Source organism: Zeus faber, assembly GCF_960531495.2.
Source record: "Zeus faber genome assembly, chromosome: 19".
Lineage (NCBI taxonomy): Eukaryota > Metazoa > Chordata > Actinopteri > Zeiformes > Zeidae > Zeus > Zeus faber.
This window is the reverse complement of record NC_137206.1, coordinates 2,189,020-2,205,931: the sequence shown is the minus strand read 5'-3', so window position 1 is coordinate 2,205,931 and position 16,912 is coordinate 2,189,020. Positions and strand designations below refer to the sequence as shown.

Below are 16,912 nucleotides of genomic sequence, written 5' to 3'. Positions count from 1 at the left end.
GCGAGGGGTCACGTAGCCTGGTGGCCGTGCCAGGTTTAGCCCTATAGCCACTGCAAATCCCCGCTTCCTTCAAGAAGCCCACGCCCGGTGAGGGCCCCGCCACTGAACGCGGTGATAAAGGTCTGACAGAGAGATGCTGGACCGACCGAAGGTTATGGTGCACTGAATTCTTATTCTGTTGGCAATAACTCCACACTTTGTTTGTTGTTTGCCGTATTTTTGAAGACTGACGGATTTGGGTAAAGGCTTCGAAAATTGATGAAGACTCCAAAAAACCTCATTGTTTGTTACATAAGCCTCAGCGCTGTGGAGGAGGGTAAGTTGTTCCGGAACGGAGAATCGCAACTGCTCAGATTCTGTTGTCGTGTTGTATTTCACTGGTCTTGTTCAGGAGACTTTCCATTAGAGCACTGAATTCTTGAAGTCCTTCTACTTTGGTGATAAACTGACAATTGACACTTTGCGAAGTTTGGATCAAGTTTGTTGTTGGGCTCATTTTGAGGAATTTATAAGTTCATAGGTAGGGCTGTCATAGAAATTATCACAATTGACAAGTAACAATGAATTGCCCTTTTCTTTATTTCATGCAGTCTTCAGTCCAAGCTTGAAGTTAAACTTTAAAACTGTGTGAAACACTGTGGATAAATGAATACTACTAAAGACACCTGCATATCACCATAGTGACATTTGTGGAATTTAGTGAAATTGATCCCGATATGAGTTTGGAAATATTGGAAGGATTTTTATTTGAAAACTGTCAAATAAATCATTTGATTTATTTGACATATTGACCTGACTGAACTGAACCTCTGTGTGTTGTGTGTCAGACTACAAATTAGATCAGAAGCTTCGTGGAGCCTGACTTCAAGATTTCTCAGTTTCCAAACTATTTTAAGATCAATGTTGCCCCCCCACCCCTCTCTCTCTCTCTCTCTCGCAGGTCATCGTTTTGAGGATGTCCCTGGGGTGCGGAGGCACCTGGTTAGAAAGAGCAACAAGGGTCAGGTGGTGCACGTCGGAAAGGACCACAAGGAGCCCAGCAGCCGCAGCCGCAAGCAGGACCGCACCCCGCACGAGGTTATCTATCAATGAATCACTTCATTGATCAATGAAAACGTTTTATTGTCCTAAGGTGGGCAGTTGGTGCTGCACTGGGTGTGAACATCAAATCTGGACGATGTTATTTCTCAGTGTCTTGTATCGAGATAAAATGGAGATATTGTTAATATTGCCAACTTTTTACTTTAAATTAATGAAGAGCAGACAATAGTGCCAAATTAAACTCATAATTAGATCTGAAATATGTGAGAGACTTTTCATTATTAACTAGAGTTTGAGAAGTAGTTAAATGTTTATGTGATGAGCCTTGACTGGATCTTTAACTGCATTTTATCAATTGAATGTATAAGCAGATGGAGGTCATAATAATGAATATAATATGTTTGTCTGTGTAGCACTTAAAAAGTTCTCTACAGAGAATGTAATTTATTATATAAATAAAGATTAAAAAAAACAAACTCCTGAACTAGTCTTAGAGGCAGTGGAGCTGGTAGGGTGTCGTTTAATTTCATCCACACACTGAGATTTAAAGCTGCTATCTAACATAACAACACTGCACCGTCTCATTGAATCCTGGGAAATGTTTTCCTCCTTTGAGGGTCGGCCAGAGAGCGGGACACAATTAAAAATGAATGAATGGCTTCTTTCCTTTCACACGTGAAAAAGAAAAGGGGGTGGGAGGTGGGGGCAAGGTAACGGGACACTAGAGAGAGAGACTGAGAGAGACAGAGAGGGAGACTCCGCCAGCGAGGGTAAACAACAGGTAGCCGCCAGGTGTGTGTGGAGATGTGAGGTCCGGTTCTGTCTCTGCCTGCCTCGGGCCTGTGTCAGTGTTCTGAGTGCGTCCCTCCATGGTGTGGCCCCCTCCAGTACTTACCGGTGATTCTGTACCGCTCTGCCTCGCGTCCAGAGGGCATTCAGCTGGAGGAGTACGCTGTGATGGCGCGCTACCAGAAGGTGAAGGAGTCGGAGAGGAGGCGTGTGGGCATGTGGTGCTGTGCAAGGAAACGGGGCTGGGTGATCATTGAGACTTGTTGTTTAGCGTTGCTTCCTTGTTGGCGTCATTAAAGGGATGCTGCAGTTTTTGCTGGGGAAATTCATTTTTTTGTAGTAGTTATAGTTTACAGTTGTTCAGAATGTAGTTGCATTTAAATTAAGCTCTGCATTGTTATTTAGATTATTTCAGAGGAGCTAGGCTAATTGATCCAGTCTGCGGCCATGCGTTGAGCTTACGCAGTTAGCACGCAGAACTGGAGTATCCCTTTAAGTTAAAACATTGTAATTTTGTGATGCACAATGTCACATTTAAATTGTTGATGCGAGGATGATATGCCTTGAAATATCTCTCAAAACTTTGCTTGTGAGGAGAAACTACACTTTGGACCTGAGAACAAAGTTGTTTAAGATTTTGGAGTTCATTCACACTTATCGTGATATGTGGATGTATCGTCTTTACAGTAATCGTAATAATGCATCTTCCATATCGCCCAGCCCTACAGGATGCTCATATAGAACAGGGACTGCAGTGTTTTTTCAGACTGTGTTGTGCTCTGACTGACCAGCATGGTGTTGTTACTGTGTATTTGTCAGTTGTTTAACACACACTTTACTGACTGAAGGTTCTTGGTTGAGTTTGTCCGTCCTCTGTTTTTGGAATGCTGGCACCCGCTGTGTTTACACTTGTCCTGCTGTGTTTTGAGGAAATAATCTGTTCTTTTTATTTTTAAATTGTGGCCTTGACATGATGTTTAATTTTGTGGCCTTAAATGAGTTTGTTTACCATGCCTGCTGTTTCTGTTTACCATGTCTGCACTTGCTAATAATCACATGGAGATTCAGCTTCACAGGCAAACTGGGAACAATATTTTCTACTCTAAATATAATAATATTTATAATATGAAATAATCATAATAATTATGATATCTCGTTCCAATTCAATTGATGTTTTTGAGACTACTTACATATTCTTAATATATGTGACTTAAACTTTGGATATCTTGGTCTCAGTTTACTCAGTGTGTGTGTGTGTGTGTGTGTGTGTGTGTGTGTGTGTGCGTGTGTGTGCGTGTATTGGTGTTACTATGTAAGGAGCAGTGAACATGTGGATCAACGTGGATTTACAGCCTGTATGTGTCTGCATGTGTGTGTATTCACCCTATTTGTGTGTATTTACATGCATGTGTGTGTTGCAGGTGTTTGTGGAGCTGAATGAGTTGACGATGGACAAGAACAAGGAGATGCAGTGGAAGGAGACGGCTCGCTGGATCAAGTTTGAGGAGGATGTGGAGGAAGAGACAGACCGCTGGGGGAAGCCCCACGTGGCCTCGCTGTCCTTCCGCAGCCTGCTGGAGCTGCGCCGCACCATCTCGCATGGTGAGGGACACACATTTAAATAAAGTTTCAGTATTTTATAATGAAAAATAAAAATCGGTTCAGAATTAAGCGATTTTATAGAAGTCTGTATCTCTCAATACACATTGTATGTTCGAATGTTGTTTACTAGCGGATCTTGACCTCTCCAATATGGCGGATGAGCAGATGCATAGCGACGACATTTGCTTCATATGTCATAAAGTAACAGCAACATAGAGCGATGTGCCATAAACAAATCATTGCACTTCAGAGTTAAACACAGCATGCATCTGTCTTGTCGATCTTCTTTTTACCGCCACTCTGCATCGAGATTTATGGAATTATTACTTGAAAAGTAACAGCTGGTAAAACTGTATTTCATTATGATGGTTACATTTTGCAATTGAGCCAAAATCCTTATAAATCCTCCAAATAAAATAAATCCTTTTCATTGTCGTATAGGATTATTAATTTGTATTCGTTTTATCAGATTTCATTCATCTGGGGTATAAATGCCCATAAAAATGGGGCCCAAATAAAATGTATGACTATCGCATTCTATCTATTTAATCTGGCCTTCGATAGAGAGAGTGAGATCTTTTGGACTTAAATAGTTGTAGCCACTCACCAATAAATGGGGTAGATGTAGAACTGCATTCTGGGATATGTTTGCTGCCACATAATTGCATGAACAATTTACATTGCATTCCTGCTAATAATTTCAGGTTCTGCTATTGAGAAGTTGTCAATACTGTGTGTGTGTGTGTGTGTGTGTGTGTGTGTGTGTGTGTGTGTGTGTGTGTGTGTGTGTGTGTGTGTGTGTGTGTGTGTGTGTGTGTGTGTGTGTGTGTGTGTGTGTGTGTGTGTGTGTGTGTGTTAGGAGCGGTTCTGTTGGACCTGGACCAGAAGACCCTGCCCGGTATCGCCCACCAGGTGGTGGAACAGATGATCATCTCAGACCAGATCAAGGCGGAGGACAGAGCCAACGTCCTGAGAGCTCTGCTGCTCAAACACAGGTAGCTGCAACACACTGATCATTACACTCTCACTTTGTAGTGGACTAGGATGTCATTTTGTAATGCATAATGTGACGCAATTAGGTAAAAATGATTTGGGAAAACAAATGTTTTTTTTTTAATGTAATAAATGTTATACATATATTATATAGTGAAGCAGGATCGTAGGACTTTAATCTGAGTGAGTCCAGTCTTAAAGAGGCCTTTTTAAGGAGGTCTCTGAGCCATGTCAAACATGTGGGAAACTAAAAATAGCCAACTTGGATTTCTGCTTTTTTTTGACAGATCCAGACTCCAAACTAACAGTTTAAAAGCCATTCCACACCTGGTGCGATTTATTAGCATGATTCTATTTGCATGTCAGAAGTAGTTTTTGAACTTGGATACAGTTACTGCAACCTTGCATGTCAATGATGGAATTTTTGTGATGGAAATTGCTGGCTGAGGATGGACTGGCTAATCCCCTTCACAAAGAAAAAATATATAACCTTTTTTTTGTGTTAAAAAAAAAATAAAATAAAAATTGAGACACAAATTAGAATTTTGCTGCGTACCCCCTGCAATTCCTTCACAGGCCTTTAGGGGGCTGTGGATCCCAGTTTGGAAACCCCCGCATTAAAATTCCTGTGTGTTTTCCTGCTGCCAGGCTCATCCTGCCACTCGGTGGCTCACCAGCCAAAGTCTCTCCTCTTCCTCCTGCTCACCCTGTTTCCTCTATCCTCCCCCACCCCACCCCACCCAGTCACCCGAGCGACGAGAAGGAGCATGTTGCCCATTTCCCCCGGAACATCTCGGCCGCCAGTCTGGGCAGCCTCATCACGCACCACCACAACTCCAACCACAGCCACCCGCCCGAGCCCTCCGTCACTGACCCCCTGATGGGCTCCACGCAGGCCAGCGGCGACGCGGACACACGGATTGACATGGAAAAGAATGAAGTGCAGGTTGGTCCCCAGGCCAGAATGTGGGATTCTGGGAAATGCAGTGTTCACAACTGTAAATATCTCTGTTTGAAGCCCAGAGTTGTTATCAAGTGTTCAAGTGAATATATTTCATTTTTATTCATTTCATATTTATATGTGGATGTAAAAGTGTGTGTGTGTGTGTGTGTGTGTGTGTGTGTGTGTGTGTGTGTGTGTGTGTGTGTGTGTGTGTGTGTGTGTGTGTGTGTGTGTGTGTGTGTGTGTGTGTGTGTGTGTGCGTGCGTGCGTGCAATCTCAAACAGATGCAACTGTGATATGCATATAGTTGAATTCAGGATACCAGAACACCTTGTATGTAGAGCTGGGCGATAAAACAATCTTGATAATTTTCACAAAAAAACGTTTCCACGATAACGATGATAAATTTATGCGATTTATTTTCGATAGAGTGCGTTTTCCACTACCTACAAAGACACGACGCAAAATGCCAGTCGTACAGCAGAGAAACAACCATGTGTAGTGAACAGCCAACCCAGGAGCGCCATGCTTCTTCCTCTCTCCCCGGCTGTGGCGCTCTCCGTCCGGGCAGCGCGCAGCGGGAATGAGGCCTACAGCAGCGAATGCCACAGGTCTTTCTTTAACGCGAAAAAGGGGAGCAATTAAAGAGAGAATCCGCGATTTTCCGTGACGTCTGACACGGTCAGAGAGTCCACTCCAATATGACCGCAGAGTACAGAATCGGAAACTTTGAGGACTGTTCTCAGACGACAATGATGATTATATTGTATATTAAAATTATTTTAATATGTATTATTTATTTTATTTATTCAACTTTTTTTTGTTTACACATTTATTATTTTATTTATTCCGTGTTTAATGTAATCCCATGAGAATACACTTCAAACGTCAAAATTGAGCATTACTATAGGGGATGGCAGCTCAGGAGGTAGAGCTGGTGGTCTAGTAATCTAAAGGTTGCTGGTTGGATCCCAGGCTCCTCCTGCTAGCATGCTGTAGTGTCCTTGAGCAAGACACTTAACCCCTTATTGCTCCTGATGGCTGCGTCCGTTGGTGTTTGAATAATTGTAAGTCGCTTTGGATAAAAGCGTCTGATCAATGTAATGTAATGTATTATTAGAGATGTATTGTGATAATTATCAATATCGATCAGTATAAAAAAAAACATATCGTGATTTTTGGCCATATCATCCAGCCCTACTTGTAACTTGGTAGTATTCAATGAGCCATGAAACGAAAACATAAAAAATTACAACCCAAAACAAAAATCCACAAACATGTGATAAAATCACAGTATTTGATGTTTGTTGATTATAGTTTTGGCCCTTTCTCTCTCTGGTATCCTTCACATAAACAACAAAGCCACTGTCTGCCATCTTACTACTTTCACAGGAAGTGGTTTCCAGAGATATGGATGGCTTGCATGAGACACACTGAGCTTTGTGGGTTTCTTGAGTCTAAAATGATAAGAGAGTAGTTAAGAAAGTCTTCTTGTGATACTGTATGATTCTGGAATGTTTAGATGCTCAATTTAGCACTAATTTATTTTCACCTTTTTAAAGAATGAAAAGAAAGGAAAAGAGAAGTTAGCAAGTCAGAATCTACATGTAGATATCAGCAGCGTTGGTGATAATGGCCAAGAGATGGGTGGCGCCAGACAACTGAAGGTATTTAGATGTATAGAGTCTAGAAGAGTGACCACCATGTTGGATATACACATAAATACCTATTCTCAATACAGAGTATTTCCTGGGACTGTTTCCAATATCAACTCTATTGTTTGCCTCCCAGTTTTCCCAGATGAAGGAGTCTGGCTCCATGTCCATGCATCGCTCCAAGTCCAAGCACGAGCTGAAGCTGCTGGAGAAGATTCCGGAGAATGCGGAGGCCACGGTGGTCCTAGTGGGTGAGTTCACTCCCACGGGAAAAGTCAGTATCTCAGGGAATCATGGGGAACTCATATATTCAAAAGGTGAGAAATCTGATGTTCAGCGCGTTGACGGTTATGATGATGGTGACTAAGGTTCTGGCCGAAGATCTACATTTGAACTTTCTAAGGTTTTTCACACTTCAGAATTGCGTACAATTCCACTGAATAAAGTTGAACAATATTACCAACAATCACCCAGCCCTAATTAGGGGTGGGCGATATGGCAAAAATATCATATCACCATTTTTTTCAGGTAGGATCACGATCTACGATCTTATCACGATTCTTTTTCGTGTTGGTTTTCAAACCATTATACAAGTTACTGAACAGTGCAACCAAACTTCCTTATTTACAAAAAATCAGTTCAAAAATTCAGTCGGCTTCAATCTACAACAAATCACCGCTAGATGCCACTAAATTCCACACACTACACCTTTAAATTTAATTTATTTTTCCGGGATTTAAATTTGCGCGCCAAGGGGATGACCGGCACAACATGCTATAGTCCTTTTAATGTTGCTACCAAAGTGAGATGTTTCTGTATCTTATTTAACAAATATGATATTATTCTGTCTTAAAATGAATGTGTTCATTTTATAATTAATTTAAAAATTTTTAATGCGTTAAGAAAAAAATAACGCAATTAACGCAGCTGTTTACCCCTGGGCCACCCCAGAGGAGACACGTCATCAACACTAAAGTGCGCGTTCATTTGATGAATGGCTTCCGGCTCCGTTTCCTCTACGACACGCTAGCGAATGCAGCATTGTCGAGACTTGAAACTTATTTACATTTATATTATAAGAAATTATCGTCTTCTAAGCTGATATCTCATTTTAATAATTTTATTATCTTTATGGTTTTGAAATTCAAGTGGCACTTTAACATATAGGCCTGGGTTTTGTTATTATTTCTATTAGTGCATATAAAATATGCCTTTCAAGCCGACAGTCAGTTTTGATGGTTTTATTGGAAATCGGTCGTTCACAGGAGAGAATCTGTGTTCAAAGTTAAGATGCTATCGAACAATAGTATTTGACCTTAGATATACTTCCTTTATATTGACTCTACATGAAATCCATGATTTGACATTTAAATATCCATCATTACAAGGTTCAGTCTTAAGAAGAAAAAAAACGATTAATTGGGATTAATCACAGCAAATATTGTGACAGAGCCCACTTGTTCGCGACTGAAACGTCACTACATATTTTCTCCGCTGCGCTTCCGTGTTCCCTGTTTCTCAAAACAAATAGAAATAGTGTTTTATTGAGGAATTAAAACATTTTTCTTTCCATTTACTAATTTAAGTAAACATAAAAACTTGTGTGGTGTGTAAAATATACAAGATTTCTTTCCATTATCATATTTTGATAAACAATAGTATCATGATGGTCTGTGATATGATCGGTCATATAAATGTACTGTTCCTTCTGAGAGCCATCTGGAAGTGCAAACTTTCCGTTGTTCGGCTCCTTGGTGTTGCTGACCAGCGCCTGTGTCTTGCAGGCAGCGTGGACTTCCTGGAGCAGCCCACCATGGCGTTCGTGCGGCTGCAGGAGGCTGTGGAGCTGCACTCAGTGCTGGAGGTCCCGGTGCCGGTCCGCTTCCTGTTTGTCCTGCTGGGACCCCCCAGTACCAGCATGGACTACCACCAGATAGGACGCTCCATCTCCACACTCATGTCTGACAAGGTGGGGGACTCAGTTTGGATGTATTATATTATTATTATTATTTCAGGGTTTTTTTTAAATGGTTTTTTTCTTTTATTTCTTTTTTTTTTTTTTTATGTAATTAATTTATTCATCCATAATATCATAAATTATCAAGTTTAATAAAAAAAAATATTTTAATTTTATATAATTTCAACCAAAAACATTTCCCTTTTTCTTTAAATCGCTTGTTAACCTCCCAATATAAATGTAGTTATTAAGAACAAAGGTAAAAAAGGTAAAAAAAAAATGCGGGGGGAGGGTTAAAAAATGAGCAGCGGTTTCAGAGGAAACTCACTCAGATCAACGAGGGGAGGAAGGGGTTAAAGATCCTTCAGAGGTGGAGAGGTGAAATTGCTCCTTTTTCTTCTGTTTTTCCTGGACCTCTCAGCACTTCCATGAGGCGGCCTACCTCGCTGACGACAGGCAGGATCTCCTAAACGCCATCAACAGCTTCCTGGACCTCAGCATCGTGCTGCCCCCCTCAGAGATGGGCGGTGACGAGCTGCTGCGCTCCGTCGCTCGCTTCCAGCGGGAGATGCTCCGCAAGCGGGAGGAGCAGGACGTCAAGCTGCTGGAGCCCAAGAACCAGGAGGACAAGGGTGAGAATAAACCTTCATTTAATCTGTTGGAAAAACACATTTTTTCGGAACAATCACGATGTAGCTGAAGGGTCAGGGATCTTGGGTTCAGGGGTTAAGGATCCTAGGGCGTGGGGTTTAGGATCCAGGGGTGTACTGTAGAGTTCTGGGTTTTGTTTCAGTTTTCTGGGGTTTAGAATTATGGTCTTCAAGGTTCTGGGGTTTAGGGTTATGGTGTTCAAGATTATGGTGTTTAGGGTTACGGAGTTCTGGGTGATGGGGTTCAGAGTTATGGGGTTTAGAGCTCTGGGTTATGGGGTGTGGCCCTATTGTGCTGACCAAAATGTTGTTCAACTCTTTGAGAATACACAAAAATGGAACAGTTTCTATTTCATAGAAGCTACAGCAGACTTCATGACCTAGCTCTTGTCTATCTCCCTCCCCCAGAAGCCCTCCTGAAACCATCCCAGAAGTCTGACGACCCCCTGAAGCGTACGGGTAGACCTTTCGGCGGGCTCATCCGCGACGTTCGCCGCCGTTACCCGAAGTACGTGAGCGACTTCAAGGACGGCCTGAACGTTCAGTGCATGGCGGCCGTCATCTTCATCTACTTTGCTGCTCTGTCTCCTGCCATCACCTTTGGAGGACTGCTGGGTGCGTTACCATCAGACCCTCCGACCTCCCTGTGGTTTCCCTGATGCCGACGCAAATTTTTCACAGAGAAGGGGACAAAAATCGGAATTTCTTATATGTTAGTTTTTATTTAATTATTTTTTCCTGTTTCTCTTCCAGGTGAGAAAACGAACGGTATGATCGGCGTTTCGGAGCTGATCGTCTCCACATCAGTGCAGGGAATCATCTTCTGTCTGCTGGGGGCGCAGCCACTGCTGGTGGTGGGCTTCTCAGGACCGCTGCTGGTCTTCGAAGAGGCCTTCTACACAGTGAGTCCACTTGTAGGATAGCATGCAACATATTTAACCAAGTTTGCTGTAAATGACAACACAAACACTGTAATATACAATACACAATAAATCAGTGCAATAAATGACGACACAACAGTAAACATGAAAACAAAACCACGGAGCTTGTGAGCAACAAGACGACCGGAGTTAAAAGTGGTTAAAAGTCGTGTTATTCCATTTGGAATGAAGGATATGCATTCTTAGTTGCTCTTGCCGTTCTATAGCATCCCCCTAAGGAGAATATTACTGAACTGCATAGTTTGCCAAGTGTCAACATGATGTATGCACAATTTTATATACTTTTTTACTCTATTTAAGAGTGTATTTCTATTTAATGTGGAGTGTGGGAATCCTTGCAGTTGCAAATAAGTCTTCAAGAGTTGAAGACCGTAACAATACATGTTTTTCATGAAATGTCAACATTAATAAATATTTACAAAGAACAATGGACAAAATAATAAATCACTAAAATAATCATCCCTGATGGCCCGTATCTTTTCAGTTTTTTAAATTTAATCTTAGATCCTCGTCCTTCGTCCTTCATGACATCTGTTTGCATTCTCCCAGTTCTGTGAGGGAAACGGCATCGAGTACCTGACTGGCCGCGTGTGGATCGGCTTCTGGCTCGTTGTCATCGTGGTCGTCATGGTTGCGTTTGAGGGCAGCTTCCTGGTGCGCTTTGTCTCGCGCTTCACGCAGGAGATCTTCTCGTTCCTCATCTCCCTCATCTTCATCTGCGAGACCTTCATCAAGCTCGGCAGGGTAAGAGGGGGGCTCTGCTGCTGACTGGAAATTGAAGCCATGAGTCTTTGGACAATATTCAACCGTTGGGGTCGAAATGAGTGTGTTTTTCTAGTGAGGGCGCCTGTCAAAGCCTCTGTGACTGATTGGCCCTGAAAGTTAAATGGGTTGGGAGGAGTTGAACCATTTATCTAGGATTATGATTTTGGACGGCAGCTATTTTTGGAGCTTTGAGGCAGCAAGGTTTTTTTTTTCTTTCTTTCTTTTTTTTTCTTTTTTTTTTTTTCGGAGCTAATCTGCATTCCCAGAAACGTTTATTGTGCAACCTAAAAGGGTGATTGATGGTAATCTCTCTGGGGAACTGTAAGTGAAGAACTGTAATTTCATATTTGTGTGTGTGTGTGTGTGTGTGTGTGTGTGTGTGTGTGTGTGTGTGTGTGTGTGTGTGTGTGTGTGTGTGTGTGTGTGTGTGTGTGTGTGTGTGTGTGTGTGTGTGTGTGTGTGTGAGAAGTGCCAGCTTAATAAAGTCAAATCAAATATAGGATTTTTTTTTTTTTTTTAAGCAAAATTATCTTGCGTTTTACCACTTTAATGTGAGCTTTCTGTGCCCCCACAGATTTTCAAGGAGTACCCGTTGAAACGATGTCCGTCTGGTTACAGCGTGGTGGGGAACAGCTCTGCGCCCAACGTCACCCTGGTTCTGAGGAACAGCACCCTCCCGGCCACAGTGCACGGGGAGCCAAACACAGCGCTGCTGTCCCTGGTCCTCATGGCCGGAACGTTCTTTATCGCCTTCTACCTGCGCAAGTTCAAGAACAGCGCCTTCTTCCCCGGAAGGGTGAGCGTCTGAGAGGAGAGGAGTTAGTCCTCAATTTTAACTTAACACAGAGGTTCAGTCAGTTCAGACTTATCGATCATAATTGATAAATATGACATATTGACATATGATTCTCAGCTGAATTCAGCTTGTACTTGAAAAGACATTCCTAGGAGTTAACGGAATATGTCAGTGATGATAATAATAATTACAAAGTGCTACACAAGAAAGTTAAGGACAAAGTTAACGAGATACTCCAAATGTGGGGCAGTTTCACAGGAGCTAGGCTAGTTGATCCCCTCTGCAGCCTTGTTTTGAGCTAACATAGTTGCATAATGACCAGCATGCAGCTGGTCATTATCTCTGTTGAGAGGACACAGGGATGAAATTTGTATTGACCTTCTCATCTGACACTGGGTAACACTTTAAAAACAACCAAATCAGTCAAGGAATATAGGAGTCACGCAAATATTTAAATCACAATTCATTTGATTTGCATAGTGCTTTTAAATGTGCTCGAAGACACTTTACATCACATAAACAAAATAAAAATTGCAAAGTAAAATACAGCAATGCATAAAAACAATGTTACAGGGAAAAAATTGAGAACAAGCCAAAATGACTCCTTAAAACAAAGCAAATGGTTCTCACATTAAAGAAAAATAAAACAAACAACATTTTTTATGTCCAACAGGTGTAGCAGGATCTCATGCTGAATGTTTCAAAAGCCCGTAATACAACAGAAGCTTATCATAGTTAGATTCTAGCCATAACAATTTGGGGGTTGGACAGTGTTGGACAGTGACTCACTGAACTCGGACCCCTCTCTTTGTGCGATGCCTTTGTGGTTCAGTTCCGCAGGATCATCGGAGACTTTGGCGTTCCCATCGCCATCCTCATCATGGTGCTGGTGGACAGCAGCATTTCCGACACCTACACGCAGGTGGGGGTTGAAACCCAGCAGGAAACATCCACACAGAGAAGGGATCCCACTGGGGATGGGCTTCATTCCGACATCACAAAACATTAACACATAGAAGGAATCTTCATACCTCTCTGTTCTGGCCTTGCTGTCAACACTGCCTGGATATTAAACATTTAATCTCCACTTCCCTCTCCCTCTCTCTCCATCTCCCTCTCCACAATCTTCCTCTTTCTCCTTCCTTTCCTCTTTCTTTCTCTCTCTCCATCTCCCTCTCTGCTTATCTCCTCCCTCCTTCCTTCTGTCCCTCTTTCTCCTTCCTGCCCTGTCTCCCTCTCTCTCTCTCTCTCTCTCTCTCTCTCTCTCTCTCTCTCCTCCCTTTTCTTTTTCCCCCCATCTCCCTCTCCAAAATCTTCTCCTTTCTCTCTCTTTCTCCTTCCTTCTCTTCCTCCCCATCTCCCTCTACCTATCTTCCTCTTTCTCTCACACTCTCTCTCCCTCCCCCTTTCCCCCTCTCCACCTAGCCCCCCCCTACTGTCTTTCTCTCTCTCGATCTCTCCCTCCCTCCCTCTATCTCTCCCCCCCTCCCTTCTTCCTCTCCCTCTCTCCCTGCAGAAACTCAGTGTTCCAAATGGCTTCAACGTCACCAGTCCAGAGAAGCGTGGCTGGTTGATTAGTCCTCTGGGCTCGGACGGCCTCTTCCCCATCTGGATGATGTTTGCCTGCGTTCTCCCTGCTTTGCTGGTCTTCATCCTCATCTTCATGGAGACGCAGATCACCACGTGAGTACCCGCCGCCATCTTTACTCTTTTCACTCCCAATGAGGAGCTTTTTGGGGAACTGGGGGGGGGGGGGGGGGCGTCGTCCTAACCTCAAGCTCCTCCTGTCTGGTGTTTTTATTTTTTATTTTTTTTATTTTTTGATCAATACCACTCGGGTTGGATTGGTGATTCTGAACCCTGGTGTTTAAATGATGGACCTGCACGATGAGGACATTCAGTTGACGCTGCTATTTTTCATGTTTCTTTTGTACCACGAAATATCGTTCCACTCCGACTTAAAGTACTTTAATGCTGCTTTCACACATAAAACAGACAACTGGAGTTTGTCCATATCAGACGCGTTTACACCACCTGGAAATATTCTGTTTGGTTTAGACGAGGTGCGGAGCCAGGGTAGAGCGTGCAGGAGGCAGGACTTTTACAGAACACCCAAGAGGCTACTGACTTATCAGTAGTTGGGCTTTTTTTGCGTAGATACTCCATGTATGTGGACATGTTCGCAATATATAAACGAGAGACCGGGAAAGGAATAATAATGAAAGCAGAAAGGGGTACGCTGCAGCTATGCTCCGTGCACAAAATCCGCACAACGGTAAATAACTGGCACATGATGGAGACGTCATCAACAAGCGCCACGCCCACTCGCTCGCTTGGAATGCTTCGGACAATCACCTGCTCTGTTCACACATAACGCTCAATGTGACATTACACAGACTTTGTACACGGGGGCTGGCTCATTTCGGGTCCGGATCATTTCAGGTTTACAGTGCATGTGTGAAAGCAGCTTCACTAAACATAATGTAGCACAGACCGTTTGGGAAAACAAACTCAGGTTCTATGTTTCCCCATGTAACCTCAGTCTCTCTCTTTCTATCTCTCTCTCTCTCTCGCTCTCTTTTCTCTCTGTCTGTCCCTTCTCACTCTCCTTCCTCAATCCTTCCTCTTCCCCCCTCAATCACTCACTCTCCCTCATCCCTCCCGCCTCGCAGGCTGATAGTCAGTAAGAAGGAGCGGATGCTGGTGAAGGGCTCTGGTTTCCACCTGGACCTGCTGCTCATCGTGGTTCTGGGCGGCTGCTCGGCGCTCTTCGGTCTGCCCTGGATGGCGGCCGCAACCGTGCGATCGGTGACGCACGCCAACGCGCTCACTGTCATGAGCAAGGCGGTCGCCCCCGGCGATAAGCCCCGCATCCAGGAAGTGAAGGAGCAGCGCGTCACGGGGCTGCTGGTCGCCATTTTAGTTGGTGAGTGACGAAAACCAACAAAACAAAACAAAAAAAACAGGATTTTTATTTTATCCAATAATCTAATAGATTTATTTTATTTATTTCTGTTGGAAATCAAACCAAACTGCTTCAGACTTCAAATTAATCACAAAAATAGATTCCCAGGGCACTTAACTCCTCTGTTTTATTTATTTTTGGTAGTTCCCATCACTTCCATGGTAAAATCCTTAACCCTCTTCACCCATCAGGTCTGTCCATCGTGATCGGGGACGTGCTCCGTAAGATCCCCCTGGCCGTGCTGTTTGGGATCTTCCTCTACATGGGCGTCATGTCTCTGAACGGCATCCAGCTAACTGAGCGCATGATGCTGCTGCTGATGCCTCCTAAGTACCACCCCGACCACACCTACGTCCGCAAGGTGAGGGGAAGGGAAACAACGTCAGAGACAGATATAGACGTAGAAATATAATGTCAAGAGACGTATGTGCGAGTGTTGCAAACAGCAGGCTAGTAAACAAGTGTGAACAAGGTGGAAATGTATCTTCCAACATGGGACACAGTGGGAGACACCTTTTTTTAAGTTGCTTTTATTGTCGGAAATTCTCCCTTTTCTCAGACTTTCCTTTTGACTTATATTTGTTTGCTATTGTTCCGCCACCTTTTCCTGTTATCTTGTTTTTATACTTTACTGGATTTTACTATGTGATTTATTTTTGTTTATGTGATGGAATTTGTCTTTGAGTTCCTGAAAAGCGCTATACAAATTAAATGTATTTTTAATACTAGTAGTAGTAGTAGTCGTAGTATTACAAATATAGATACAGGATTTAAGATAAGATAGCAACTTTTTTGATCCAGGTGAGAAATTCAGGAGTTAGTTTGCTTAAATCTGGGGCCTCTAACCACAGGCCACATCTCTGTATATAATATAATTATTAATCTGTTTATAAAATATTGTACATGTTCATAATGTATCGTGAAATCTGGCCTGAAAATTAATCATGGTGCTTAATTCAGGGTCCTTACCAGGGCCTTGAGGTGGTTGAATTTCATTCTTTATTCCCCCATTATGCTGAATTGGTTGAAAAGTCCTTGAAAAAAACAAGAGAGCGAGAGATCACATAAAAAAATGTATTATATTTCTCCTTGAAATTGGAAAAATTGTGCTTAAAAAAAGCACTTGACAGTCCTTGAATGTCATTTTATAATGCCAGAATGAACCCTATAAATTAATCCACAGAATTTTATGTACACATTATAATTTCCTGTTATTTCTTCTCAGGTGCGCACGCTGCGCATGCACCTCTTCACGTGTATCCAGGTGGTGTGTCTGGCCTCGCTGTGGGCCGTCATGTCCACCGAGGCCTCGCTGGCCTTCCCCTTCGTCCTCATCCTCACCGTGCCGGTCAAGATGTTCCTGCTGCCGCGCATCTTCACCAGCAGAGAGATGCACTGCGTAAGTCCGCCACAGGGGAGCGCCCCGGGACAGGCTGCAAACCGCAGGGTGTCGAAATCAGAATGAGCGTATACCGCCAGGTTCATTTACATATACCAGGAACGTGTCATGGTGAGGATTGGTGTTTCTCCACAGATGACTGGCATTCAAAAAAGATTAACTGTCTGAAAAAAATGGAGGATTAAAATAAGAAAGAATAAAAAGGTAAAATAAAAAAAATGCCAAATATACACAAATGGCGGAAAAATACAAAACAGGAAAAAGTCCTATATTAAAATATACAAAATGCACAGAAGGAAGGAAGAGGATAAAGTTAAAGTTTAAAGGGTAAATCGCAGTTAGGGAGTTTATAAAATGGCCGCAAATAAATCATAATTTCAAAGCAAGAAAAGAAAGCATTTGTAGAAAAAACTTCA

General features: G+C 42.8%; 1 protein-coding gene across 1 annotated transcript in view; it reads left to right on the top strand.

Moving 5' to 3' along the window:
- The window catches only part of slc4a2b (solute carrier family 4 member 2b), a 43,032-nt gene that overhangs the window by 23,085 nt on the left and 3,035 nt on the right, over positions 1–16,912 (top strand). The window contains exons 7-24 of the mRNA XM_080020330.1: positions 941–1,077; positions 1,930–2,016; positions 3,252–3,432; positions 4,292–4,427; positions 5,170–5,371; positions 6,931–7,035; positions 7,160–7,274; positions 8,808–8,992; positions 9,402–9,612; positions 10,039–10,245; positions 10,384–10,532; positions 11,121–11,315; positions 11,911–12,132; positions 12,965–13,054; positions 13,649–13,815; positions 14,805–15,058; positions 15,289–15,458; positions 16,323–16,496. Of these exons, the coding sequence (XP_079876456.1) occupies positions 941–1,077; positions 1,930–2,016; positions 3,252–3,432; positions 4,292–4,427; positions 5,170–5,371; positions 6,931–7,035; positions 7,160–7,274; positions 8,808–8,992; positions 9,402–9,612; positions 10,039–10,245; positions 10,384–10,532; positions 11,121–11,315; positions 11,911–12,132; positions 12,965–13,054; positions 13,649–13,815; positions 14,805–15,058; positions 15,289–15,458; positions 16,323–16,496 (2,987 nt within the window). The remainder of the gene's footprint in view (positions 1–940; positions 1,078–1,929; positions 2,017–3,251; positions 3,433–4,291; positions 4,428–5,169; positions 5,372–6,930; positions 7,036–7,159; positions 7,275–8,807; positions 8,993–9,401; positions 9,613–10,038; positions 10,246–10,383; positions 10,533–11,120; positions 11,316–11,910; positions 12,133–12,964; positions 13,055–13,648; positions 13,816–14,804; positions 15,059–15,288; positions 15,459–16,322; positions 16,497–16,912) is intronic.